The following is a 20,965-nucleotide window of genomic DNA, read 5'->3' on the forward strand; positions in this document are numbered from 1 at the left end:
TATACAATTACTAAGACCAAACTTTTTAAGCATTTTTTCAATGTAATGCGATTGAGATAAAGTTATACTATTTTTATCTCGAAATATTTTAATTCCTAAAATGACATCTGCTGCACCCATATCTTTCATTGCAAAGTTATTTGACAAAAACTTCTTTGTCTCATTGACTTGTTCCAAATTCGTATAAAAAATTAGCATATCATTCACATATAAGCAAATTATAACATTGCTACCATTTTGAAATTTGCTATATATACACTTGTCAGACTTATTTATGTTGTAGCCATTAGCTAAAACAATTTTGTCAAATTTTTTATGCCATTGTTTTGGTGCTTGTTTAAGCCCACACAACGATTTGACAAGTTTACGAACGTTATGCTTTTGTCTTGAAATAACAAACCCTTCTAGCTGTTGCATGTAGACTTCCTCTTCTAATTCACCATTTAAAAATGCTGTTTTGACATCCATTTGGTGAATTACCAGCTTATAAATTGATGCAAGAGAGATTAGAAGTCTAATTGTAGCAATTCTTGCTATTAGAGCATTAAGTATCAAAGTAGTCAATCTCTTGCTTTTACGCGAAGCCTTTGACTACAAATCTTGCTTTGAACTTGTCTATGGTTTCATCCACTTTCATTTTCTTTTTAAAAATTCATTTACAACCTATTGGTTTGAAACCTGGTGGAAGATCAACCAAAATCTAAGTACTATTTCCCATTATTGAGTCCATCTCATCATTAATTGCTTCCTTTCAAAATGCAGAATCTTGAGACTTCATTGCCTCATCATATGTAATAGAGTTTGATTCTAAATTTAAACAATAAGGAATCTTATTGTCAATATTTTCTCCTATTCCTTCTACAAGGAACATATAAAAATTTGGACCAAAATCTTTTACATTTCTAGCCCTTTTGCTTTTGCTTATTTCTAGACTAGATTCATCATTATTTTTTTCCAATGGAATGACATTTGATTAAATTGATTGCGGTGGTTGTAGTTGTCTCGAAACAGATTTGAATCTATTTTCATCAAACATTGCATCTCTTGGTTCAATAACAGTATTTACTGGAATTGAATTATTTGGTTCAATTACCATCAACCTATATGCTTTACTATGTTGCGCATATCCTATGAATATGCATTCTATTCTTCTTTCACCCAATTTCTTTCTTTTGGGTTCTGAAATTTTAGCTATAACTTTACATCCCTAAACTTTCATATAGCTAAGGTTTGGTTTCCTTTTCTTCCATTGCTCATATGGGGTCATTTTAGTTTCATTTTTAGGAACTTTATTTAATATGTGACAAGCTGTTAACAAAGCTTCTCCCTATAAACCTTTTACAAAACCTAAATATGATAACCTAGCATTTACCTTTTCGGTCAATACCTTATTTTTCCTTTCTGCTACACCATTATGTTGTGGTGTGTAAGGTGTTGAAATATGATGGATTATTCCAGTGGAGGCAAAATAACTTCGACTATTATATTCTCCACCTCTATCCGATTTTAAACACTTGATAAAAGATTTACATAGTAATTCAACTTCTGATTTATAAACCTTAAATTTATCAAAACTTCATCTGTGAGATCTCAACCCCTATAGGCTCATAATTAAGCATAGATGTAATAACACGGGGCCAGGGGTAGTTTCGTCATTTCTTCTCAAAAGCTCCAAGAAGAAGGTTTATGGTATTTTAAGGTCTAAATAGGCATAATAAGACATTTTGGGTGCCAAGGAGACAAGAGGAGGCAAGAGAAAATTTTTGAAATAAAATAATATTTTATGAATAAAATATTATTAAAATATCAATATTTTATTAAGTGTCAAAAATTTCCATGAAGAAGGAGTATATGGTCAATCTAAGTGGGAGAGAAGAAGAATGAAAGAATTTTGGAGAAAAACGACGTTAATGGGGACGCGTGTCTTTATTAAGTAAAGATAGCGCGAGCAAATAAATATTTTAAATATTATGGGGATATCGCGTTGGAGTACAAACTTCATACTTTGTTTGTACATGTGTAGAAGAAGGTAATAGAAGAAAATTGGAGTTAAATGAGTGTTGGGAGGACTAAATTAAAATGGAAGGAAACAACAGGGGCAAAATGGTCATTTTGCACCTCGAGTCAAAATTTTAAGTTTTCGTAAACTCGAGTAGTTTAGACCATTGTGGACCTTGTCCTAGTGTCAAAAGAATAAAAAGATTGCACAAAGGATTGGAGAAGAACAAGTTAACTAGCTAAAGGGTATTTTCGTAATTTTAAAGGGAATTGGATAAGTTTGGCTATAAATAACTTCTTCTTCTAGCAGCTTCTTGAATTTCCAGCAACTCATCTTCTTCTTCTCGTCCCATCTCACATTGGTTTCTCCTCCATGGAAGCATGGTATGAAAACTTCCTAACTTTCTCTCTCTAGCTCCAATTTTCATGCTTTTGGTGCACCATTTCACAAATCCTTATGCTCTTCCACTCTCTCTCTTTAAAACCCTTAAAAAATCTTGTTTCCATACTTTCTCTCACTAGTTAGGTGTTTAGAGAGAGAAAGAAAGAAAAAAAGCCATATAATAGCTTGAGAATTGTTGGAAAGAAATTCAAAGTTACTAAACTATCAAGGTGAGTAGTAAATTAGCATTGGGTTTTAAATGTTGATAATGTTTAGCGATTAAATTATGGGTTTATTGTTGAGATTGTGTATTGACTCTATTATGACTAGGATAGTGGGAATAGATAACCATTTAATGGCAATTGAAAGCTAGATAAGGGGTAGCTTTTAGGGTTTATAAGTATGAATTGACATTATGGTGATGTTAATTTGATGGTAGGTTCCAACGAAGCCCCATTATCCCAATTGGATCATTAGAGAAGTTAGAGTTGGCTAAAAGCTCAACTAATACCGGTGAGTGAACTGCATCTCAAAATCATTTTGAGATCGTGACTGTTTTGTACAAAGAACTTGAATGATTTTATACAACTTTTTCTTAAAACAAGTGCCTTGGGAACAAGCTTTTACTAAATGGTTTTAAGTTGTAAAATGTGGTTGTTATGGATTCATGCACTATTTCATTATGATGATATATATATATATATATATATATATATATATATATATATATATGTGTATATTNTGATATATATATATATATGTATGTATATTGTGCATGATAATTGACATTGTGTATGATGACTATAACCGTGTGTGTGCACAATGTGAGGGGATGCACATGCCGGTGATGATGGTGGTGTGAGAGATGGATAATGATAGTGCCCGTGTGCGCGATGTAAGGGGATGTACACGATGGCACTGATTGTGCACGATGTGGGGGGATGCACATGATGGCACTGACTATGTGCACAATGTGAGGGGATGTACATAAGTCGGGTGTAATTATACTGATATTGGTGTTTATCTATGCATTTATATATATACATCTATGTTTATGAAATCAAAGTCCATGAGTATGGTATATGGTTTTGCATATGTGAATCTTGCATGTTGAACATTGAAAGTTGCTAAGTATTGTTAAATTGATTTTCATTGTAACAAGGAATTTGGTTGCAGCGAAATGGATTCTCGCTGCCGCTAGAAATTTTCGGTGGTGGTATAGTACTGTCACTTTGACAGTGATTTTTGACCACCTTTCAATTAGAACTGGGCAAAGTGGTAAACAGTAAAGTCGTAGTCCTGCCTCTTAGCTTTCTAATGACCCAACAAGCATGTCAATTGGACCCATGTAGTGGAAGATATGCTTGAAAAACAGAACAATATACAAACTGAGAATGCCTTTTTCTACAGTGAGAAACGTGTTGTCACGTTACTACCTTGCTCGGGTTCTGATATAATTTCCTCCACTCCCTTTTCTTCATGATTGAGCATGGGTTTTTACAATACTAAGAGTCCACTGATCAATGACCAAAACAAGGGGGTTTGGGAAAAAAATTATACCAAATTGCATTGTTTTCAAAACAAGTGCATCACGATTTCCAAATTCTTCCTTATCAATTGCTTGTTCCCTTCCTTGTTTACTTACTGGGTTTATACTCACCGTTTTTAACTTCACGTTTTCATATTACGAGGTAGTTGGTAACTAGGTCGGGGTGCCTTTACAGACTCGACTATTGGTAGGTGTTTCGGCATTTAGTAGCTGTATGTTCGTCGAGTTTTTTCGCTGGACATCGAGTCTCCTATTAACATGTATAGACAAATCTGATGTTAATTATTAAAATACATACTGTAGACAATGTATGCATATTTTAAACGAGTAGCGCCAATACGAGTTGGCAATGTCCATCACTATTTTGATCTAAAGTTATAAAATGTGACTTAGCAATATTTGATAGAGTAATGAGCATGATAAATAGTAAGCTTGCTTGGGCTTAGTAGACTACGTCCATTGGGCCCATGCGCCGGTCATGGCTTGAAATTTGGGTCGTGACATCATCTTTAGAATGCAACAAGTATACATAGCAATATCTGAAGAAATCATCAATGACTGTGACAAAATATTTCTTTCCAGCTAATGTAGGTATACTATGCATATCACACACATCATTATGTATTAATTCAAGTAATTTGACATTTCTTTTAACTTTAGGAAAAGGATTTCTAGTTATTTTTGTCAGCATACATGTATTGCATTTATCAATATTTGGATTAAATTTTGAAGTTAAGTCCATTTTATACATGTTATCCAATCTTCTATAATTGAAATGTAAAATCTATAATACTATAACTAAGAATATTCAATCATATAAGCAGAAAAAACTGTTTTATTCTTATTATTATTGACAATATTTATTTTGAACATTCCATCACACATGTAAACTTTTCCCAACAAAAATTTCTCCTTTGAACATAATGAATTTATCTGTCTTAAATACAAGCTTGAAACTAAACTTTTTTAATAGACTTCCAAATACTAAATTTTTCCTAACTTTTGAAACATAGTATACATATTTTAAAGTTAAAGTTTTTCCAAAAGTGAATTCAAGTTCAACAATCCTTTTGCCTTTAATCGTTGCTATAGAAGAATTTCTCATGTAAAAGAAATTTCCACACTCACTTAGTGCAAAATTCTTGAAAAGACTCTTATCATTGCACACATGTTTTGTTGCGCCAGAATCAACCCACCAAGCATCATTTTCTTCAAGCACATTGATTTCAGAAATCATGGCTACAAAATTTTCAGAAGCTTTTCTTCTTGAAGAATCATTTTTCTTCTTCAATAATCGACATTCATTCTTGAAATGTCTTGGTTTTTTGCAATGAAAACATGTGCTTTTGTTTTGTCTTTTGAATTTCGGACTATTAACAATTTGCTTGAACTTCTTTTTGGCAGGTTTGGTGGCTTGTCCTTCCTCCACAACATGTACTTTGGCTTCACCAGAAACAACAACTTGTTCTTGTTTCTTGTATTTCTCTTCAATTCGAAGATGATTTGTGAAAGCCTCAAGAGTTATTTCTTCCTCTTTGTGTTTCAGACTTTTTGTAAAGTCTTTCCATGATGGAAGAAATTTTTCTATAATGGAGGACACAACTATAGTTTCATCCATTTTCATTTTATATTGTTTAAACTAATTAAGCATTCTTTCAATTTCTCGTAGTTGTTCTATAACAAAATGCCTATCGACCATTTGATAATTAATAGAGCAACTAACCAGAAATTTCCTACTTGTTGCATCTTTTGTCATGTACCTGACTTCCAGTTTGTCAAATAATTATCTTGTAGTAGCCTCATTTTGGTATGTGTCAAATAAGCCATCAACCAAACCATTCAAGATGTGACCTTTGCTCATATAATTGACATTGTCCCATTTTTCCCTCTTTCTCGTTATAGCAACAGAATCATTTTCTCCTTCTTCTGGTCTTTGTATAGTCAAAACATAGACAACTTTCAAGGTTGATAATAGGAAATGCATCTTCTTTTGCCATCTTAGAAAGTTGCCACCATTAAACTAGTCCAATTTTACAAAGTCAGAAACCAATTCTCTTAGTGTTCCACTTGCAGCAGCCATTGTTGGAACGAAATTAAAACCTTAAGATTGTTAGAACACCAAACTGAAAAACTTAGAAATCGACTTCAAGGCGTGTATCAATGCCACTGTTCTTAAGGTTTTATTCGCCCCTGGTTATTATGTGCAAAAGAGTTATCGACGTATAAACTTTGAAGATACAATGAAGAACAGTGATTGACGACGTTTTGCGCTGTCAAAATCAATCCACTGAGCACCCAATGGAGTATAACAAAATTAACAAACTTCTATTATATTTTTCTGTAGGAAAATAATATAAAAAAAAACTTGGAGAATATTTGAGAAAGGAAGAAAAAACTTTTCTGTTTTCTGATGTACGTTCTGTTGGTAAATACGATCCTCTTTTATATGCTTATATGCCTGTTCTCAACAAATACTGTTTGTGTATGTTTCGAATAATCACTCCTATTGGTCTTTTCCAACAGACGTGACTTCCCCTCCATTTTATTTTATTTATTTCTAACAAACATAATCCTTCTCTTAATTTTAATTTTTAACAGCCATAATTTTCCTTTTATTTTGATATCTTTTATTTGAAAATATCCAACAGAGTAAAGATTGATGAATTATCAGCTGCTGGAGGGCATTTAATCATGGGGAGAGTAAAGCCCAAGTAGCTGTTGGCAAGCAAGGATGGGTGTAATGAAGTTGCTGGAAATTATTTAACCAAGGAGAGTGGGTGTTAGTTTTTAAAATGAAATTGTTCTGATATGTATATATACAAAAACAGAGCATGGGTGTTTGCTTGGCTAGTAGAATATTGCGTTACTGGATTTTGTGACTAAACTCCCGATTCTGAATCTTCTGAAAAGTTGGTTTATGTATATATATAACTCTAAGAATAGGAAACAAGCATTTTAAATGTTTTGAACTTTCAGAAAGTTTTCTGGAAATTCTGCTCTGCTGTGTAGACCACATTGTTGGCATTTTCTGATTTAACATTCGCTTGGGAGTAGGGTTTAAATAGCTGTTGAGCTTGATACTTGCTTTGAAATATGTACCACATAGGTACATAGTGGCAATTATGCTTAGAGACTTGCAGGAGACTACGGCAATTATGCTTAGAGACTTGCAGGAGACTACGGTCCTAAACCCAACCAAGTCTGATACTTTCTGCTTAAAGCGGTTTGTTGAACTTGCTGTTACTGCATGACTAAATGTACTGACTTTGTCATACATGCATTGAATAAACGTCGAATTTCTGGAAATGTATGTGCTTTAGAATGGCTTATTGGCAATAAAGTCCATATAGAGCTGATTATTATTCCATCCAATGAATATGATACCGAACGAGTCTATTACGATCCAATGAGATCAAATATTCCGTCCGAAGGCTATAATGCTGGATGTGACCATGTAATATGCCATTCCGTCCAATACAATGGTTCCGGACGAATCTGTAATGATTAAATAAGATCAATTATTCCGTCAATGGCTTCGACACTGAAAGAGTCTAATATGCGATTGTTTATTCTGATCTGTACCTGTTTACCGTAATAAGGTTTTGTCTATGCTCATGCACTTCTGAGGTGTGTATGTTCTGTCATATTGTTATTTTTCTGTTGATGAATGCCTAAGGCATGTTTGATTAGTTTAAATTGTTAGGCAATTCTGACTTTGTCTGAGAGGCTTGGAGTTTGATCTAGCTTGAAGGTAAGCTTACGAAACTGCCATGTTGGTATGTCTGTAACCCTGCTTTTCTGTTAATGAGCTCATATTGCTTCTGTTTCTATTTTAAAGATTCTGCTTGCTACGGCAAAGCTTATGCCCTCTACTTATACACCTTTGAGATCAGCTACTGATAATTTAATTCTAGTTTTATATGTTTGATTGAGTCTCTAAGGGCTGGTTCATAAAGTTAGCTCTATGGTGAATATATATTCTGTTATACCTGGTATACAATCTATGATTTGAACGGCTGGGTATGAATTTAACCTTGTAAAAGCTATTGAGTTGGGAATATTAGACTTGGGTATAATTTTAATGAAATCTTTCTGTATTGTGATGATTGGAGAAAAAGGTTTGAGCCTTAGCATGTTATTTCTGGACATCTGATCAGCTTTAGATAAGCGTTCTGTCATCCTCTGTTTGTGCTCAACAATCTCAGTTTCTCTATGAGTATGCTTTCGTTATTTGCTTATGGACTTCCAGAGGCTAGTTTGCTTAATTTAAATTCTGTTTTGACACGTCTAATCGAGCCTAAGAGAACTGACACATGAATTTGTTCTAAAATATGCCTGGTACGCAGCATAAGCTTTGATGGACCAGCTATGATTTTGATTCTATTAAGACGAATGGGTTAGAAAATGTAAGGGCAATGACTTCCGTAATACTAGTTCTTGTAAAAAAGAAAAAACTCCAAAGGGAGAGATTTTATATTTCGAGTTTGAAAGGACTACCTGGGCCCTGTAAAGCTGAAACACTTGAATCTGAATAAAGAAACAGAGTGCTTCACTTACCGTAACTCATAACAAAGCTTCTAAAGCATAAGCATCACAATAGCTTAAACTGAATGATAAAAGTAGCAACAGAAGAAGCAACAATTCCAATAGCGGAATAACAGTCAAAGAATCTCACCAAAATTAACTCATATGCGGAATAAAAAACATAAAAAAGACTGAGCCGAATGCAACATCGATGAGCACAAATAAATAGAATAAGGCACAACAATCAGTGCAACAGAAGTTAACAGTGACAATAGCGAGGCAAAAGATGGAAAGAAGGCGAGAATTGGAAAAAAAAAATTCAAATCCACACAAAATACTGACTCACGAAGGACAACGCCAAGCAAGGAAAACAACTCATGAACAAATCAGATCCAACTGCAGAAAACACAAAGAATAGTAGAAAACACGCAAAGCACCAAAGCAATAGCAAAAAAGAAACAAAACACGAAGAGCAAACCACAGAAAGCAGAGATCAAACAGCACAAACCTCAAAAGAACGAAGGAAAGTTCTGGAACAGGCAAAGAAGAGGAAAAATACGAAAAAGACCTCAGGAATCCAAAGCCAAAGAAGATGGACTCCCGGCAAAGGACAGAAAAACTCTTATGAAAATTGATTGATAGACATCAAAGTGTCAGAAGCTGACATCGAGCGAAACACATAAACACCGCACCCAAATCAGACCATACACGTGAAGCCGTACGAGCTTCCTAGGGTTATTCAGCCTTTCTAACTCGATGATGTTTCAAATAAAAGAGTCTGGAGACATGGATGATTTTGGGGAGTTGCAAACCTGACCAATTTTGAGAGCAGCTTTGGTTTCTTTTTGTATCAAGTTATAGATAGTTGTTACAAACAAATATATGAAAATGGATTGATTTATGAGTTGCATACTAAGATGCACATATATCATTTAAATTTCAGTCTTGTTACCCTTATATGAAAAAGATTAATGTTTGTCAATTCCAAATTCGATTGCTGAGGTTCGTTCGGGTCTTACAGGTTTTGTCTGCTTGGTTCTTGCATTGGTAATGATTCAGAGGTTTAGGTCGTTATAATTTATATATATACGAATTAATTTGATTAATAAAAAAATTTTGATCGAATTAATTAATATAATTATATTTATTTTCAAGTTAATTGAACAACAAATTAATGAAATTGTTTTAACATCATTTTTAAAATTTTTCAATAATAAAAAATTCACTCTAAAAAATTTTTTTATTTAAGTTTGGTTTTTTTAGTTAGAAAATCTTTTCTTTTATTATTAAAGTAGATTTATTTTTCAGTGTTGACGGTACCTCCTCTTATTAGTTACATAGAAAATAAGTTAAAATATTTAAACCCTTTTAAGTTTAATCAAAAATTCATATAGATTCATTAATTTTTGAAATAGATAATGAAACTTAAAATGCAAACATTGTTAATAAAAAACATGGAAAAACTATAATATCTTTTCTGTTATGAAATAAATATGAAAAAATAACTACAAAAAATATATAAAAACAAGTACTTTGAGAAAGCAAAAGGATTTTATTTAAGTGTGTATTTACAAATGAAGTGGAAGACCTAAGCTTAACAACTCCTTGAATCGTAGTCTTAATGTAATTCTTTCTAAGACTTTATATTATATTACATTTTTTGTATCTTTTCTATTGGGCTGTTTGATTTGGTTTATACTTATTGGATCATAATATAATAGACATTCATATATTTATTTAAAGCAGACTTATTCCAAAAGTTTGAATTTAAAAAATATATATAATTTATATAATAATAATTTTTAAAATTAATAAAGGTAATAAAAATATAATCAATTCGTCCCTAAGGAAAATATTAACAGAAAGAGAAATTTATGAAAAATAGTCTTTCTTGATAAAGATATTTTAAAAATAACCATCAAAATAAATTTAACTATTTGTAATCATATTTAGTCATGACTTGATAAAAATATTTTTAAAATTATTTTAAATAAATTAAACAATTCCTCACAATTTCTCTCCATTTGTGTTTCTGATTGCTCTCTCTCACTATCACAGTCTCTCAAATTTTATCGATTTCTCTGTTCGGCATTAGTCTGCTACGCTTCTGATTTCTCTCTCCCACATTTTCATATTTCTCTTTTTTGCGCTTTCAAGATACCAAATAATGGTTTTAATGTTCTTGGATATGTGGCTATTTGAAAAATTTGAATGAAATAGCTTTTAATTGAATCAATTTAGGACTTAAATACCAATAAACTCAAAAAATTGAAATTTATAAACTTAGATTTTCAAAGAAATTTTTTTTATTTGAAATAGGTGTTTTAGATAAGAAAATTTATGTTTTGATTTATGAAAATATGCTAGAAACACTTTAATAAGTGTTAAATTATCAAAAAAATAAAAAAATATGAAGAGAGTTAAGAGAATTTGAAGTTTTGGTTCGTAAGTAATAACAACATTTTAAATATTTAAGTGTAACAAAATGTTTTTGAATATGACGTGTAATAATAATATTTTTTTAACATGATGTATAATAACAATATTATTTTTAACGTGACGTGTAATAATATTTTTTAACCTTAGTGCATAGTATATAATTTTATTAATGATAATTTTATCTAATTTAATTTAAAATAATTAAAATTATAAAGAGAGTTATTTTAAAAATATTTTATCTTTTAATGGTTATTTTTAAAAATAACCCTAACAGAAATATTAACGTTAACGATTGACAACGTCTGATGACTGATCTATGTGTTTAAGGAAAAAAAAATTTTTAGACTAAATGTAGATTTCGAAAACAAATCCTACACCCTAAAAAATATATGCATATGAACCGCCAGTCATCTGAATTCAGCACAAGGAGACTCTGAAGAAGTTGCGGTTATCTGATTCTGAAGTTCATCATCTGAATTCTGAACAAGTTGCGTATATTTGATTCTGATTTCTGATCGCAAGTTGTGAACAGCACCAGCGTAGCGAAAGCGAAAGGGGAAAATGGAAGGAGTAAATGAGAAAGAGAACGAAGAAGTAGAAGCACAAAAACATTCAGGTCCGTCTGAATTGGGGAAATGGGCAGAGTATGTAATTTTTGTATTGCATCAATTGTTTGATTGGATTTGAGTTTTTTATTTGTAGATTGTAGATTGTAGTGTAAAATAGACGAGTGATTGAAATGACAGGATTCAAGATATGCTGAAGAAGAGAGTCATTACCGAGGATGATTTCCCATGGAGATTGCCCTCTTTACAGTCACAACACCAACAACTCAGGTATGTGGGGGGAGTGGACGTCAGCGTCTCCAAGGAAGACCCATCCATGGCGTGTGGGAGCCTGGTGGTTTTGGACCTCCATCATGCTCTGCGCCTCGTCTATCAGTGCCATACTGTCCTCACCCTTGACGTTCCTTATGTCCCTGGCTTCCTTGCCTTCCGCGAGGTACCCACTTTTATCAGTATATACTAGCAACTAGTATGATTCTGTTCTATCATTATCTAACTAAACCCCTTTTACGGGTTCTTTTTAAAGGCTCCTATTCTTGTACACCTCTTGGAGAAGATGAAAAGCACTGCTAGTCCTTTCTACCCACAGGTCCTTTTTTGTATTCAATTTAATATTTTTAGTTTGTGACATTATTATCATTAGTCATCATCATTATCATCTTCTCTTTGTGTCTTCTAATTTCTGCATGCATTCAGCAGGTACTCATGGTGGATGGTAATGGATTGCTTCACCCTAGAGGCAAGTTTAGTCTTTACTCTTTATTAACTCCTCTTATCACCTCCACTTCCAACACCAATACTATGGAAACCCAAAATAAGCAACATTTATATTTATATTAATCCTCCACTTTACTTCTTTGCGATCATTTTCAGTTTTTCACTTTCTGTACGTTATATTGCGATAATGTGTACAATTTTCTTTGAGATCTTGTTGTCTAATGAACATCCTTCACAACTTGCACATCTCTGTTATCAGTTATCATCATTATTAGGGAGTTACTGCTTTCTGTTCATCTTCAACAAATGATTTAAACTACAAATTTTCCTCAGCCAGGTTTTGGTTTGGCCTCTCATCTAGGTGTTCTTGCTAATCTTCCAACCATTGGTATTGGAAAGAATGTGAGTTTACATCAACAATTATTCTAAGTACTACCATGGAGTGTGTTATTAGTTATTTCAAATATATACATATATACAGCCACTGCCAATATATTGGTATCTTTTACAGCTGCACCATGTTGATGGTCTGACTCGATCTGGGGTAAAAGAACTTCTCGAAGCTGAAGAAAACAGAACCAAGGACCTTATTACTTTAAGAGGCAGCTCAGGATTCATCTGGGGTGTGGTAAGAGGTTGAGCAGGATCTCTTTTTTTTTTTTCTTATTTTCCTTTCCCAATCCAAGCATAAGCAGATATGTAATACATTAAAAAAATTCACAATCATGCATTAAAACCACTTTTATTCAGCCAGCCTTTAAGGTGAAGTGAATGAATTCAGAAACATAATTAGCTGGCCTCATGTAATGGCCTAATACACCATGAGACTACCATCATATTGTTATGGAGCACTTTTATATTCATTACGGGCATTATCATTTGACTCACATGATTAACAAAGGAATGCATATCAGGGATGGAGCTGGTTGTTCTTCTTTGAAATCTTTTCTGGCAAACCTCATTTGGTTGCTTATGCTTCAAAATGAAGTAGGCATATGCCGTAATCATTCACTTAATATCAGCTTGAGGATTTTTATCTCATTCTATGGACTATCTATGAAATCAAGGAGCAAGTAGGTGTAGCTGTCTATTTATTTGATGCTGCAGTCTACAATCTTATGCAACATCAAGATGGAAAAAAATGGAGTTGAGAATAGACAAAATGGAGTTACAAAAGTTAAACTCAGCTTTGTAGTCCCAAATGTTCACAGTACTTTGCTTTGTTCTTTTCTTCATAGGCAATGAGATCAACTCAGAGTTCATTGAAGCCTTTATTTGTTTCAATTGGTCATCGAATATCACTTGATACCGCCATCAAAGTTGTGAAAATGACATGCAAATTTCGTGTGCCAGAGCCTATCAGGCAGGTAAATCGAGTTGGTGCTTTCTGGTAAAAACTATGAATTTTTTTTTAGAAAAATAAGCATGCAACTGATTCTTTGAAGTACTTAATTTTGTAGCTTTCTTAATTTCTTTCTAGTATAGTTGTTTGTTGTATTTCTAAACTTGAATGTGGAAGTATCATGCTGTTAAAGATTCTTGTATGAAGGCTTTGATGTGCTGTTTGTAGAGCTATCTGGTGTCGGTTTAAAGGAAAAAAAAAAACTAAAAAGAAAATTTATTTTTAGTATACATCTAGGAGGTAAGTTAGAGTGATTGACTATGGTTGTAGAAACCTCCTGTGATAGCTGTTTTCTTAGTGATTTAATGCTGACAGACGTCACTGATTCAGTGTTTTAAAATGATTACTCAGTAGTAACTCCTCTCCGTAGATGATTTCGGACATTGATTGCTACTCCTCACATAAGACTGTTATTATTGTTCAAAAAAAAAGTGCTGGTGTTCGGAAGGCCATTATTTTAATATAATTTTCCTAGTCGCTGAGATCTATTGTTTAGAAATAAGAAACTTGAGCCATTGAGCATCTGTAATTTGATTCTTTCTATTAGACAAAATACTAAAGCCTGGAGTTGCTTTCATATATGTAGGCTGATATAAGATCCAGAAAGCATCTTCGTAAGCATCAAATTGGAAGGTTAGAATGATACAATTGCTAAATGGTAGGTTATTTTTCCCTTTTTATTTAAACTTTTAATTTTCTTCTCAATTATGAGAAATGCAAAATAAGTGAAAGGTCAGTTCCTAAAAGTATTTGTCTAATGTGATGGAAAGCATCTAGGACGTACTGGTGGCAATATGTTGGGCAGATTACTTGCTCTGAGGTACCAGATTTTGTCAGAAGTTATCTGGTCCAGCGTTTTATTAGATTTTCAAAGTTGTTTCAGAAATTGAGCACACTGAGAAGGGAGATTCAGACACAATATTGACATGTCATATAGTTAGTTATGGATCTGCAACAAGTTGAGCCAGCAGGTTGTATCATCTGTGTTGCTACTGCTGCCAGTGAAAGCTACCGTGCATGATTTTTGGGGCTCTGACAGATGGATCACTTTCAACTGGCATCGTTAGCTTGTATTTCCTATCCTGACTGTTGATGCCCTTGCCTATCATCACTTCTTTCCTGGTAGTTGATGTTTATCATTTTATTGCTAAAACAAAAAATCTGAGCAAGATGAATTGCATCAATCAGAAGAACTTAATTAGAGAAAGTTTGTTCTTTCACATGCCAGGCATACATAGATAGCATATCAGCTCGCAAAACACTTATTAACATGAAGCAGGTCCTTTTTCTCTTTCTTTAATTGTAGAATTAGACAACGTATGAGCCTATGAAGTTATGGAGGTATACTTGGAGTCAACTGATCCCAAACAAAACCAAATTGAGGAGCTAATTGGTTAGCTCAACCTGTACCTATTTGACATAATACTTGGCTCCCAGATTGCAAGTTCAGAATCTGAAATGCTGAATATTCTCAACGTAGTCTGTACATGTAAATTGAAGGAATGAAATGAATTGAGTGCAGCTGCAACCAAATGTTCACGAAAGTGTAAATACAAGTAGGGATACAAACACTAGGACATTCAGTCTTAAAGAGCTGGCTGTTCCTTGAGCTGCTGGCAGACTTTGAATCATGATACTAAACCTGCAATCTCCAACAGATGGGTCAATGTCTGTGACAACAGAAAGGTTGTTTGGGAACATGCAGGCACTATCAAGCTGATTAAAAATCTGGTAGTAATTGTTAAATGCATAGGAGATGTTCCCACGAGGGTCCAAATTTGCACAGGAAGTAGCATACCCAAGACTGGTGCAATCAGCATGTGAGCAAGCATAACTCACACTTGGTCCCACCTGTGGGTCATCAAGGTTTGCCGATGGCGACATAACACACCATTTCTTGGCCATATAACGTACATCCGTAGCTGGCACCAAACCATTTGAGCTCGTCGTTCCCAGCCTGAGCGGGTACTTGGGTTGCCCGTCAAAGTAAAATAAGCCCCAGTGACGCTCAAAGTTACCTGGCTGAATGCTTTTGGCATCTTCATCTATGAGGCTAAATAGGTATGCATCCACAGGGCCTGATCTCATTGGGGTCCCCTTTCCAGCTATGACGCGGGACATAAACCCTTGGTTGAACTGCTGTGCGTACTTCGGATTTGCATTTTTGTCCCCGTCAGTAGGCCAACCAATTTCTCCGACGATTATGGACAAGTTCCCATATCCATTTTTCTGCAAGGCCCATACAAGTGTGTCGTGGTTGGCATCGAACACGTTCTCATACACTCTGTCGCCATCGTTAATTGCAGATGAGGAGCCATCAAAGAAGGCAAAGTCAATGGGGAAATTGGCATCGTTATGAAGGCTTATAAACGGGTATATGTTTACGGTAAAGGGGGCTCCGTTGTCATTCAAAAACTTAACAATTTGAAGCATGGGTTGGCGGATATCTGACCGGAAATCGCCATGAGAAGGAAGATTTGTTGAACTCTGATACACATCAGCATTAAGTGGCACCGTTACCTTCACTTGACCGGCCAAGCCAGCCTTTATTAGAGCTGACTGAACATTCTCAAGTGCAGGCAGCGTAAGCCCAATGTAGCTTCCATTATATGCTCCAAGGAATGGTTCATTTCCAACTGCGACATACCTACAGGTGAATTGGAAGGCACAAAAGTTAAAATAAGCAAACATGTTCATCAAATCAAAACAGGAAATGGCGAGTTCCCACGCCCGTTTCCGAAGAGCATATACCCATTTGGTAACAAAAATTTGGCAAATAGGAATAATGTGATTCAAGAATTATTAAAAGACAACATAAGTAAAGCTAGTTCAGTTGTTGATTTTCTTTAAACGGGACAGGGAAAAAGGGGATGTTCCATAGTAAGATAAAAAATGCTGTTCCATTTTAAGCTTTTCATCACAGGCCAACTTTCACTTTCTAGTTAGCCATTCTGGTGGAGATTTGGTACCAAGGCATTCTGTTTGTCCATCGTCTTATCAGCTCCATACCTAAGAGCCAGAGGGAGTGGGCTGTCTGCACTCTGATTTCTCAAGTCTATCTGAGTAACTAATTAAGCAAGTAGTATTATTTACAATATTACTAGCAGTGAGGAGTGATAAGATGTTAGCCATTGTTCATATCATCATCATCATCATCATTAACATCAAGTAAGTAATTAACGATATTTTGCTTACTCAACACTCGGAAGGTTTAAAGTGTTTGAAATTGGAATGTTTTGGCCTTGTGGGAGTTGGAAGTTGAAACCTGACAAAATGACTAACTACTAGGATGGATGTATCATGCTTGTTTGTAGTAGTAAGCTAAGATAGGAGAGGAGAGGAGGCGGCCAAAAAAAATAAAGAATATCTATCTATATATCACCTGATGTCGACAGCGTTGGAAGAGACGTGGGAAGAGACATTCTGAGCAACCCAATCTTGAGCGGCTTGAACACTGTTGGCAAGAGTAGGGAGCAAGTCATTGGGAATCCCCACCATCACCTGAATTCCGGATTTGCCAAGAGCTTTCAAAGTAGTAGCATCGGCGTCGAAAAGCTTAACCTTTTGAAAGCCAATATCTTTGAGCATCCGTACGATGGTTGAGGGAGGCAGAGGGTGCGTTGATTGGGTTCCCCAGTTCACCCCAATTCCACTGGCTGGACTGATCGACAAAGCCATATGAAGAAGAAGCACAAGAAGCCCCCCAAAACCCAAACTTTCGTGCGAGGCCATCTCCGCAATACGTATATATGTATGATCAAAATAGTTTAACTCAAAAATAGAGATGGAACTATATAGTGGTTTCAGAGCAAAACAGAAGAGAAGAGAGGAGAATCACAGGTCAACGGAATCTGACAACTCAAGGCAATACTGAAACAGAAGCTGCAACGCTACAAAAAAATGCGTAATATAGTGTAATTGAGAATTGAGACTCGGAAAATTCTTACCAGTATTAGTATAGATAGTAATAAATCAAAAATAGCCAATTCCTGATGCCTTTCTTCATATCTTTGCATAGAGGCTGAGATTGGTGGATAAAAGACGCAAGCAAGCTGCTTGCGAGTTGCCAGTATTATAAAACTTTAAAGAATATATATATATATATATATATATATATATATATATATNACTTTAAATAATATATATATATATATATATATATATATATATATATATCTTTAGATGAAAAAAGAATAGATATTATATGGTATACAGTACTAGTTGTTTGGTTTTCCAATCTCCTTTTAAGAGTTACAGCATATATTCCTGCCTGCCTGTATTGCTTAGTAGTAGAAAAATTCTTTGTTTCTTTTGGGTTGTTGTGCATTAAGATAAGGGATTGGGACTGCGTAACCAATAGCTCCCCTCCATTAAAGAAAGAAAAGGAAGAGCCTTGAACCTTATACCCCTGTTGTATTGTGGTTTGTTTTGCTTTTGCTAAATTGCCATAAATGCCTCCCAGGGGAAGGAAATGCCATCCAACTACTAGTATATTTATTTACTTCTGTTGGGCCCCGTCGGGTTCTCAATTATTTGGGCTGAACCTAGTTTTTTATCTTATTGTGGAATATAGTATGTATATGGCAAATGCCAAAGGATGGTATGTTTCTTTTAGACTGATACGAATGGTTTTTTATGTGGAAAGTGACCTTTTTTCCAAGGTGATAACGTAAAGAAAAGTTTGCTTAGTAGTATTTGTTTTATATTAACAGTTTGACACATGGACAAGGCAAATTAGCCATTTGTTTAGATTTTAAAATGATATTTGAAACGTAATTAATCAACTAAGTATTTCATCTTTTTTGGACTCAAATTGGCGTTAGTGTTAAACTCGTATAGTTGGCATTTTCCTTTACCTACAAGTTTAGTTCATTCTCATGAACAAGATAATTGGTACATTTAGTTTATTAAAAATATTATATCCAACTTTAAACATTATTGCTCGCAACGAAAATCTTGTAGTATTTGTCAAATTGGAATGTACATCTCCAAACAAACTAAATGTTTTGGGTTTTTTTTTTTGGAAAAAAAAGAAAATATCATGCAATTGAGAAATTAATAAAAGGGGGAGAATTAAATTTCTATTAATTATTAGAACTGCCAATTCCAGAAAAAAAGGGTCAAAGAGTCAGAGTCAGAGTCCCATCCATCCCAGCTAAAATTAAGTGTAGCGTTAAAGGGCCAGGTTGGGATTTACCGTACTTTTGGCCTTTTCTGGGTAAATGCAAAAGTGGTAAATAGAAAAAGTTAGCAGAACGAGGAACAAAATGAGATGAAATGCAAAACGAAAGGGCAAAAAGGTAATCGTAGGGGCGATGGATAAGGCGAGATTCCAGGACCATTCTTTGGGGGGTCTTTAGAATCCGGATCTCACTTGTGTTCCCCAAACCCTCGTTATTGGACTATAAAAGGGGAGAATTGGTTTCATCATAACATATGCATATTCCTCCTCTGTTTTCAGTCTCCTCTCTCTCTCTGAAAGATCAGGTATGTCCATTCCTCCTCCAACAATTTTTATCTGACGAAAAACAAAAAAAAAAAACCCTTTAATTGATTGAATAGTTTGCTACCAATAATACAGACGGAGATGAGATTGCCTAATTCTGAACTAGTACTCATAGATTAATTGATACCGCCAGTTTTTCTACCATTGTTGCAGAGCACCGTATCGGCAAATCGAAATCCAAAATGGCTGTCACCATTAAGCAAATGGCCCTGCTTGTCTCCTTTCTCGGCATCTTGTCTTTCATCTTTGGAGTCATCGCTGAAAACAAGAAGGTATTATTTTCTCAACCTTGTCTAATCCAATCTGCTACTGTTAATATTGGGGTTTTTTTTATAAAGAACCCAACTTTTATTTTTATTGATGTTGATTATATCTTTTTGATGAATCTTTACTACTTTAATTGATTTTTTCACAGCCTGCAGCTGGAACTCCAATTTCTGGAAAAGATGTGGTTATTTGCAAGTATCCATCGGATCCCACGGTGGTTCTTGGTTACCTATCGGTCGTTTTTCTGGCATTATCTGGTCTGGCTGGCTATATCTCTCTGTTTTACCCTTACAAAGGAAAATCTGTTCCGCAATCTGTTCTCTTCCGAAGCACTAGTTTCTTCGTCTTCTTCAATATTGCCTTGTAAGCACTATTCTCTCTCTCGAAACTTCTCTTTTATGTAAATTCAATAATTTCCTTACTATGAGTCATCTGTTTAAGTTACCATTACCACTAATATTTGGTAGCATCACATCATATCATATTCTCGAATCATATTACTATTACTTAGTAATTTATCATGAATGGATCATCATATCCTATCAACATACTTAAGTATTCACACCCTTGTTCTTTAGATATACTACAAGTTTGACCCGCTTGTTGCAGGTTTACATGCGGCCTAGCAGCCACTCTGCTCTTATGGCCAACAATAACAGAGCAGCTTCACTTGACGCGCAATGTTCATCACAATCTCACCACAGAATGCCCTACTGCTAAGACTGGTCTCCTTGGTGGTGGTGCTTTTGTTTCACTCGATTCAGCTCTCTTCTGGTTAGTTGCCCTTATGTTGGCTAATAATGCCCGAGAGGATCACTTTGACGAAGTTGAAAAAGACAGTAAAGCTGAGCCCGGTCAGGTTCTTTCAGCTGAATACCATGTCAAAGGCGGTGCTGTGTAATGCTTTTGATGGCCCTAGAATCTGTCCAAATCTATCTTTATGGTTTAGATTTTTTACATTTCACAGTATCAATTATGTACTCGTGTTATTCAGCATCTCCATGGAATGAAAAACTTCTCATTGTAAATGCTCCCATCTTTCAATGTTGGTGTCAAATATGGTAGCTTAAGCTAAATTCATCTGGATTGGCTTGGTTTAGCATTGGCTGGTGTTTTCTTATGAATAGATATGGCGATTGATTTGGCTTTAAACACAAGCAGCTAGCTTTGTGAATTTAGCGGACTGCTGTTTGTGGTCTGTCTGCCCCTTTCTCTTGTATTATAGAAACAAGTTGGGCTCTTTGCGTGGTAGAAAATGCTAGTTATTTTTCCAAAGAATTAGAAAATCATTCAGCTATCCGAAGTCCAAACTTTGGACATTTTTTATTGACTTTATTTTATTAAGTATTCTATTTCTGAGGAATAGAGTTGACGAGTACCAAAAGCCAGAAGGCAACATCAACGAATTGGGTTAAAAACAATTGGTCTTGATGGCCAGATGAAGGTTGGGAGATTGCTCCTGAGATGGGCTTCTGACAAGATAGTAGCCAGTTGTATTCTACTCCCAAGGTCGTGGATGTTTATTGTTATGACTTGTTGTCCAACATGTAAAGCAATACCTGAAATAAGAGGTTTTTGCCTGCAAGTAGAGTCATTGCGAAGAGAAGAAAGGAAG

The 20,965-nt window shown here is 34.7% G+C and overlaps 3 protein-coding genes and 1 long non-coding RNA gene across 14 annotated transcripts; 3 read left to right on the forward strand and 1 right to left on the reverse strand.

The window, feature by feature from the left end:
- On the forward strand, positions 2,571-5,715 carry LOC108663333. The gene is made up of 3 exons (XR_001929297.1): positions 2,571-2,610; positions 2,820-2,893; positions 5,334-5,715. It is a non-coding gene; the product is annotated as an uncharacterized LOC108663333 (long non-coding RNA).
- Positions 11,211-14,797, forward strand: LOC18587567 (endonuclease V). 8 transcript variants are annotated; one of them, XR_001929553.1, is made up of 9 exons: positions 11,211-11,536; positions 11,639-11,894; positions 11,985-12,047; positions 12,158-12,197; positions 12,513-12,577; positions 12,687-12,810; positions 13,414-13,538; positions 14,164-14,235; positions 14,348-14,797. XR_001929553.1 is itself a non-coding variant. In XM_007011419.2 (9 exons), exons 1-8 carry the CDS (start codon positions 11,454-11,456, stop codon positions 14,218-14,220), a joined length of 810 nt encoding a protein of 269 aa, XP_007011481.1. In that variant the 5' UTR covers positions 11,214-11,453; the 3' UTR covers positions 14,221-14,235; positions 14,348-14,797. The 8 variants fall into 8 exon arrangements, 3 of the variants coding, with proteins under 3 accessions (XP_007011481.1, XP_017983380.1, XP_017983381.1); XR_001929551.1 differs by having other exon boundaries at positions 11,212-11,536; positions 13,414-13,542; XR_001929552.1 differs by having other exon boundaries at positions 11,212-11,536; positions 13,414-13,542; positions 14,355-14,797.
- On the reverse strand, positions 15,027-17,664 carry LOC18587568 (glucan endo-1,3-beta-glucosidase 5). Of its 3 annotated transcripts, XM_018127890.1 has the most exons (4): positions 17,525-17,664; positions 16,960-17,309; positions 15,376-16,224; positions 15,032-15,219 (listed from the first exon to the last, which is right to left on the reverse strand). In XM_018127890.1, exons 1-4 carry the CDS (start codon positions 17,591-17,593, stop codon positions 15,114-15,116), a joined length of 1,374 nt encoding a protein of 457 aa, XP_017983379.1. In that variant the 5' UTR covers positions 17,594-17,664; the 3' UTR covers positions 15,032-15,113. The 3 variants fall into 3 exon arrangements, with proteins under 3 accessions (XP_017983377.1, XP_017983378.1, XP_017983379.1); XM_018127888.1 differs by having other exon boundaries at positions 15,027-16,224; XM_018127889.1 differs by having other exon boundaries at positions 15,027-16,224; positions 16,960-17,612.
- Positions 18,915-20,452, forward strand: LOC18587569. Of its 2 annotated transcripts, none has more exons than XM_007011423.2 (4): positions 18,915-19,064; positions 19,237-19,355; positions 19,499-19,713; positions 19,960-20,452. In XM_007011423.2, exons 2-4 carry the CDS (start codon positions 19,266-19,268, stop codon positions 20,249-20,251), a joined length of 597 nt encoding a protein of 198 aa, XP_007011485.1. In that variant the 5' UTR covers positions 18,915-19,064; positions 19,237-19,265; the 3' UTR covers positions 20,252-20,452. The 2 variants fall into 2 exon arrangements, with proteins under 2 accessions (XP_007011485.1, XP_007011486.1); XM_007011424.2 differs by having other exon boundaries at positions 18,932-19,064; positions 19,217-19,355.

Source organism: Theobroma cacao, chromosome 9, assembly GCF_000208745.1.
Source record: "Theobroma cacao cultivar B97-61/B2 chromosome 9, Criollo_cocoa_genome_V2, whole genome shotgun sequence".
NCBI classification, from domain to species: domain Eukaryota; kingdom Viridiplantae; phylum Streptophyta; class Magnoliopsida; order Malvales; family Malvaceae; genus Theobroma; species Theobroma cacao.

Excerpts from the sequence above, each read along its gene's own strand:
- LOC18587568 (XM_018127888.1), bottom strand. The coding sequence starts at position 17,593 with ATGCAAAGATATGAAGAAAGGCATCAGGAATTGGCTATTTTTGATTTA. Across the intron at positions 17,310-17,524 it reads TACTATCTATACTAATACTG|ATGGCCTCGCACGAAAGTTT; the intron begins GTAAGAATTTTC and ends CGTATTGCGGAG. Across the intron at positions 16,225-16,959 it reads TCCAACGCTGTCGACATCAG|GTATGTCGCAGTTGGAAATG; the intron begins GTGATATATAGA and ends ATTCACCTGTAG.
- LOC18587567 (XM_007011419.2), top strand. The coding sequence starts at position 11,454 with ATGGAAGGAGTAAATGAGAAAGAGAACGAAGAAGTAGAAGCACAAAAA. Across the intron at positions 11,895-11,984 it reads GCTTCCTTGCCTTCCGCGAG|GCTCCTATTCTTGTACACCT; the intron begins GTACCCACTTTT and ends TTCTTTTTAAAG. Across the intron at positions 12,578-12,686 it reads CCATTGGTATTGGAAAGAAT|CTGCACCATGTTGATGGTCT; the intron begins GTGAGTTTACAT and ends TATCTTTTACAG.
- LOC18587569 (XM_007011423.2), top strand. The coding sequence starts at position 19,266 with ATGGCTGTCACCATTAAGCAAATGGCCCTGCTTGTCTCCTTTCTCGGC. Across the intron at positions 19,356-19,498 it reads TCATCGCTGAAAACAAGAAG|CCTGCAGCTGGAACTCCAAT; the intron begins GTATTATTTTCT and ends ATTTTTTCACAG. Across the intron at positions 19,714-19,959 it reads GTCTTCTTCAATATTGCCTT|GTTTACATGCGGCCTAGCAG; the intron begins GTAAGCACTATT and ends CGCTTGTTGCAG.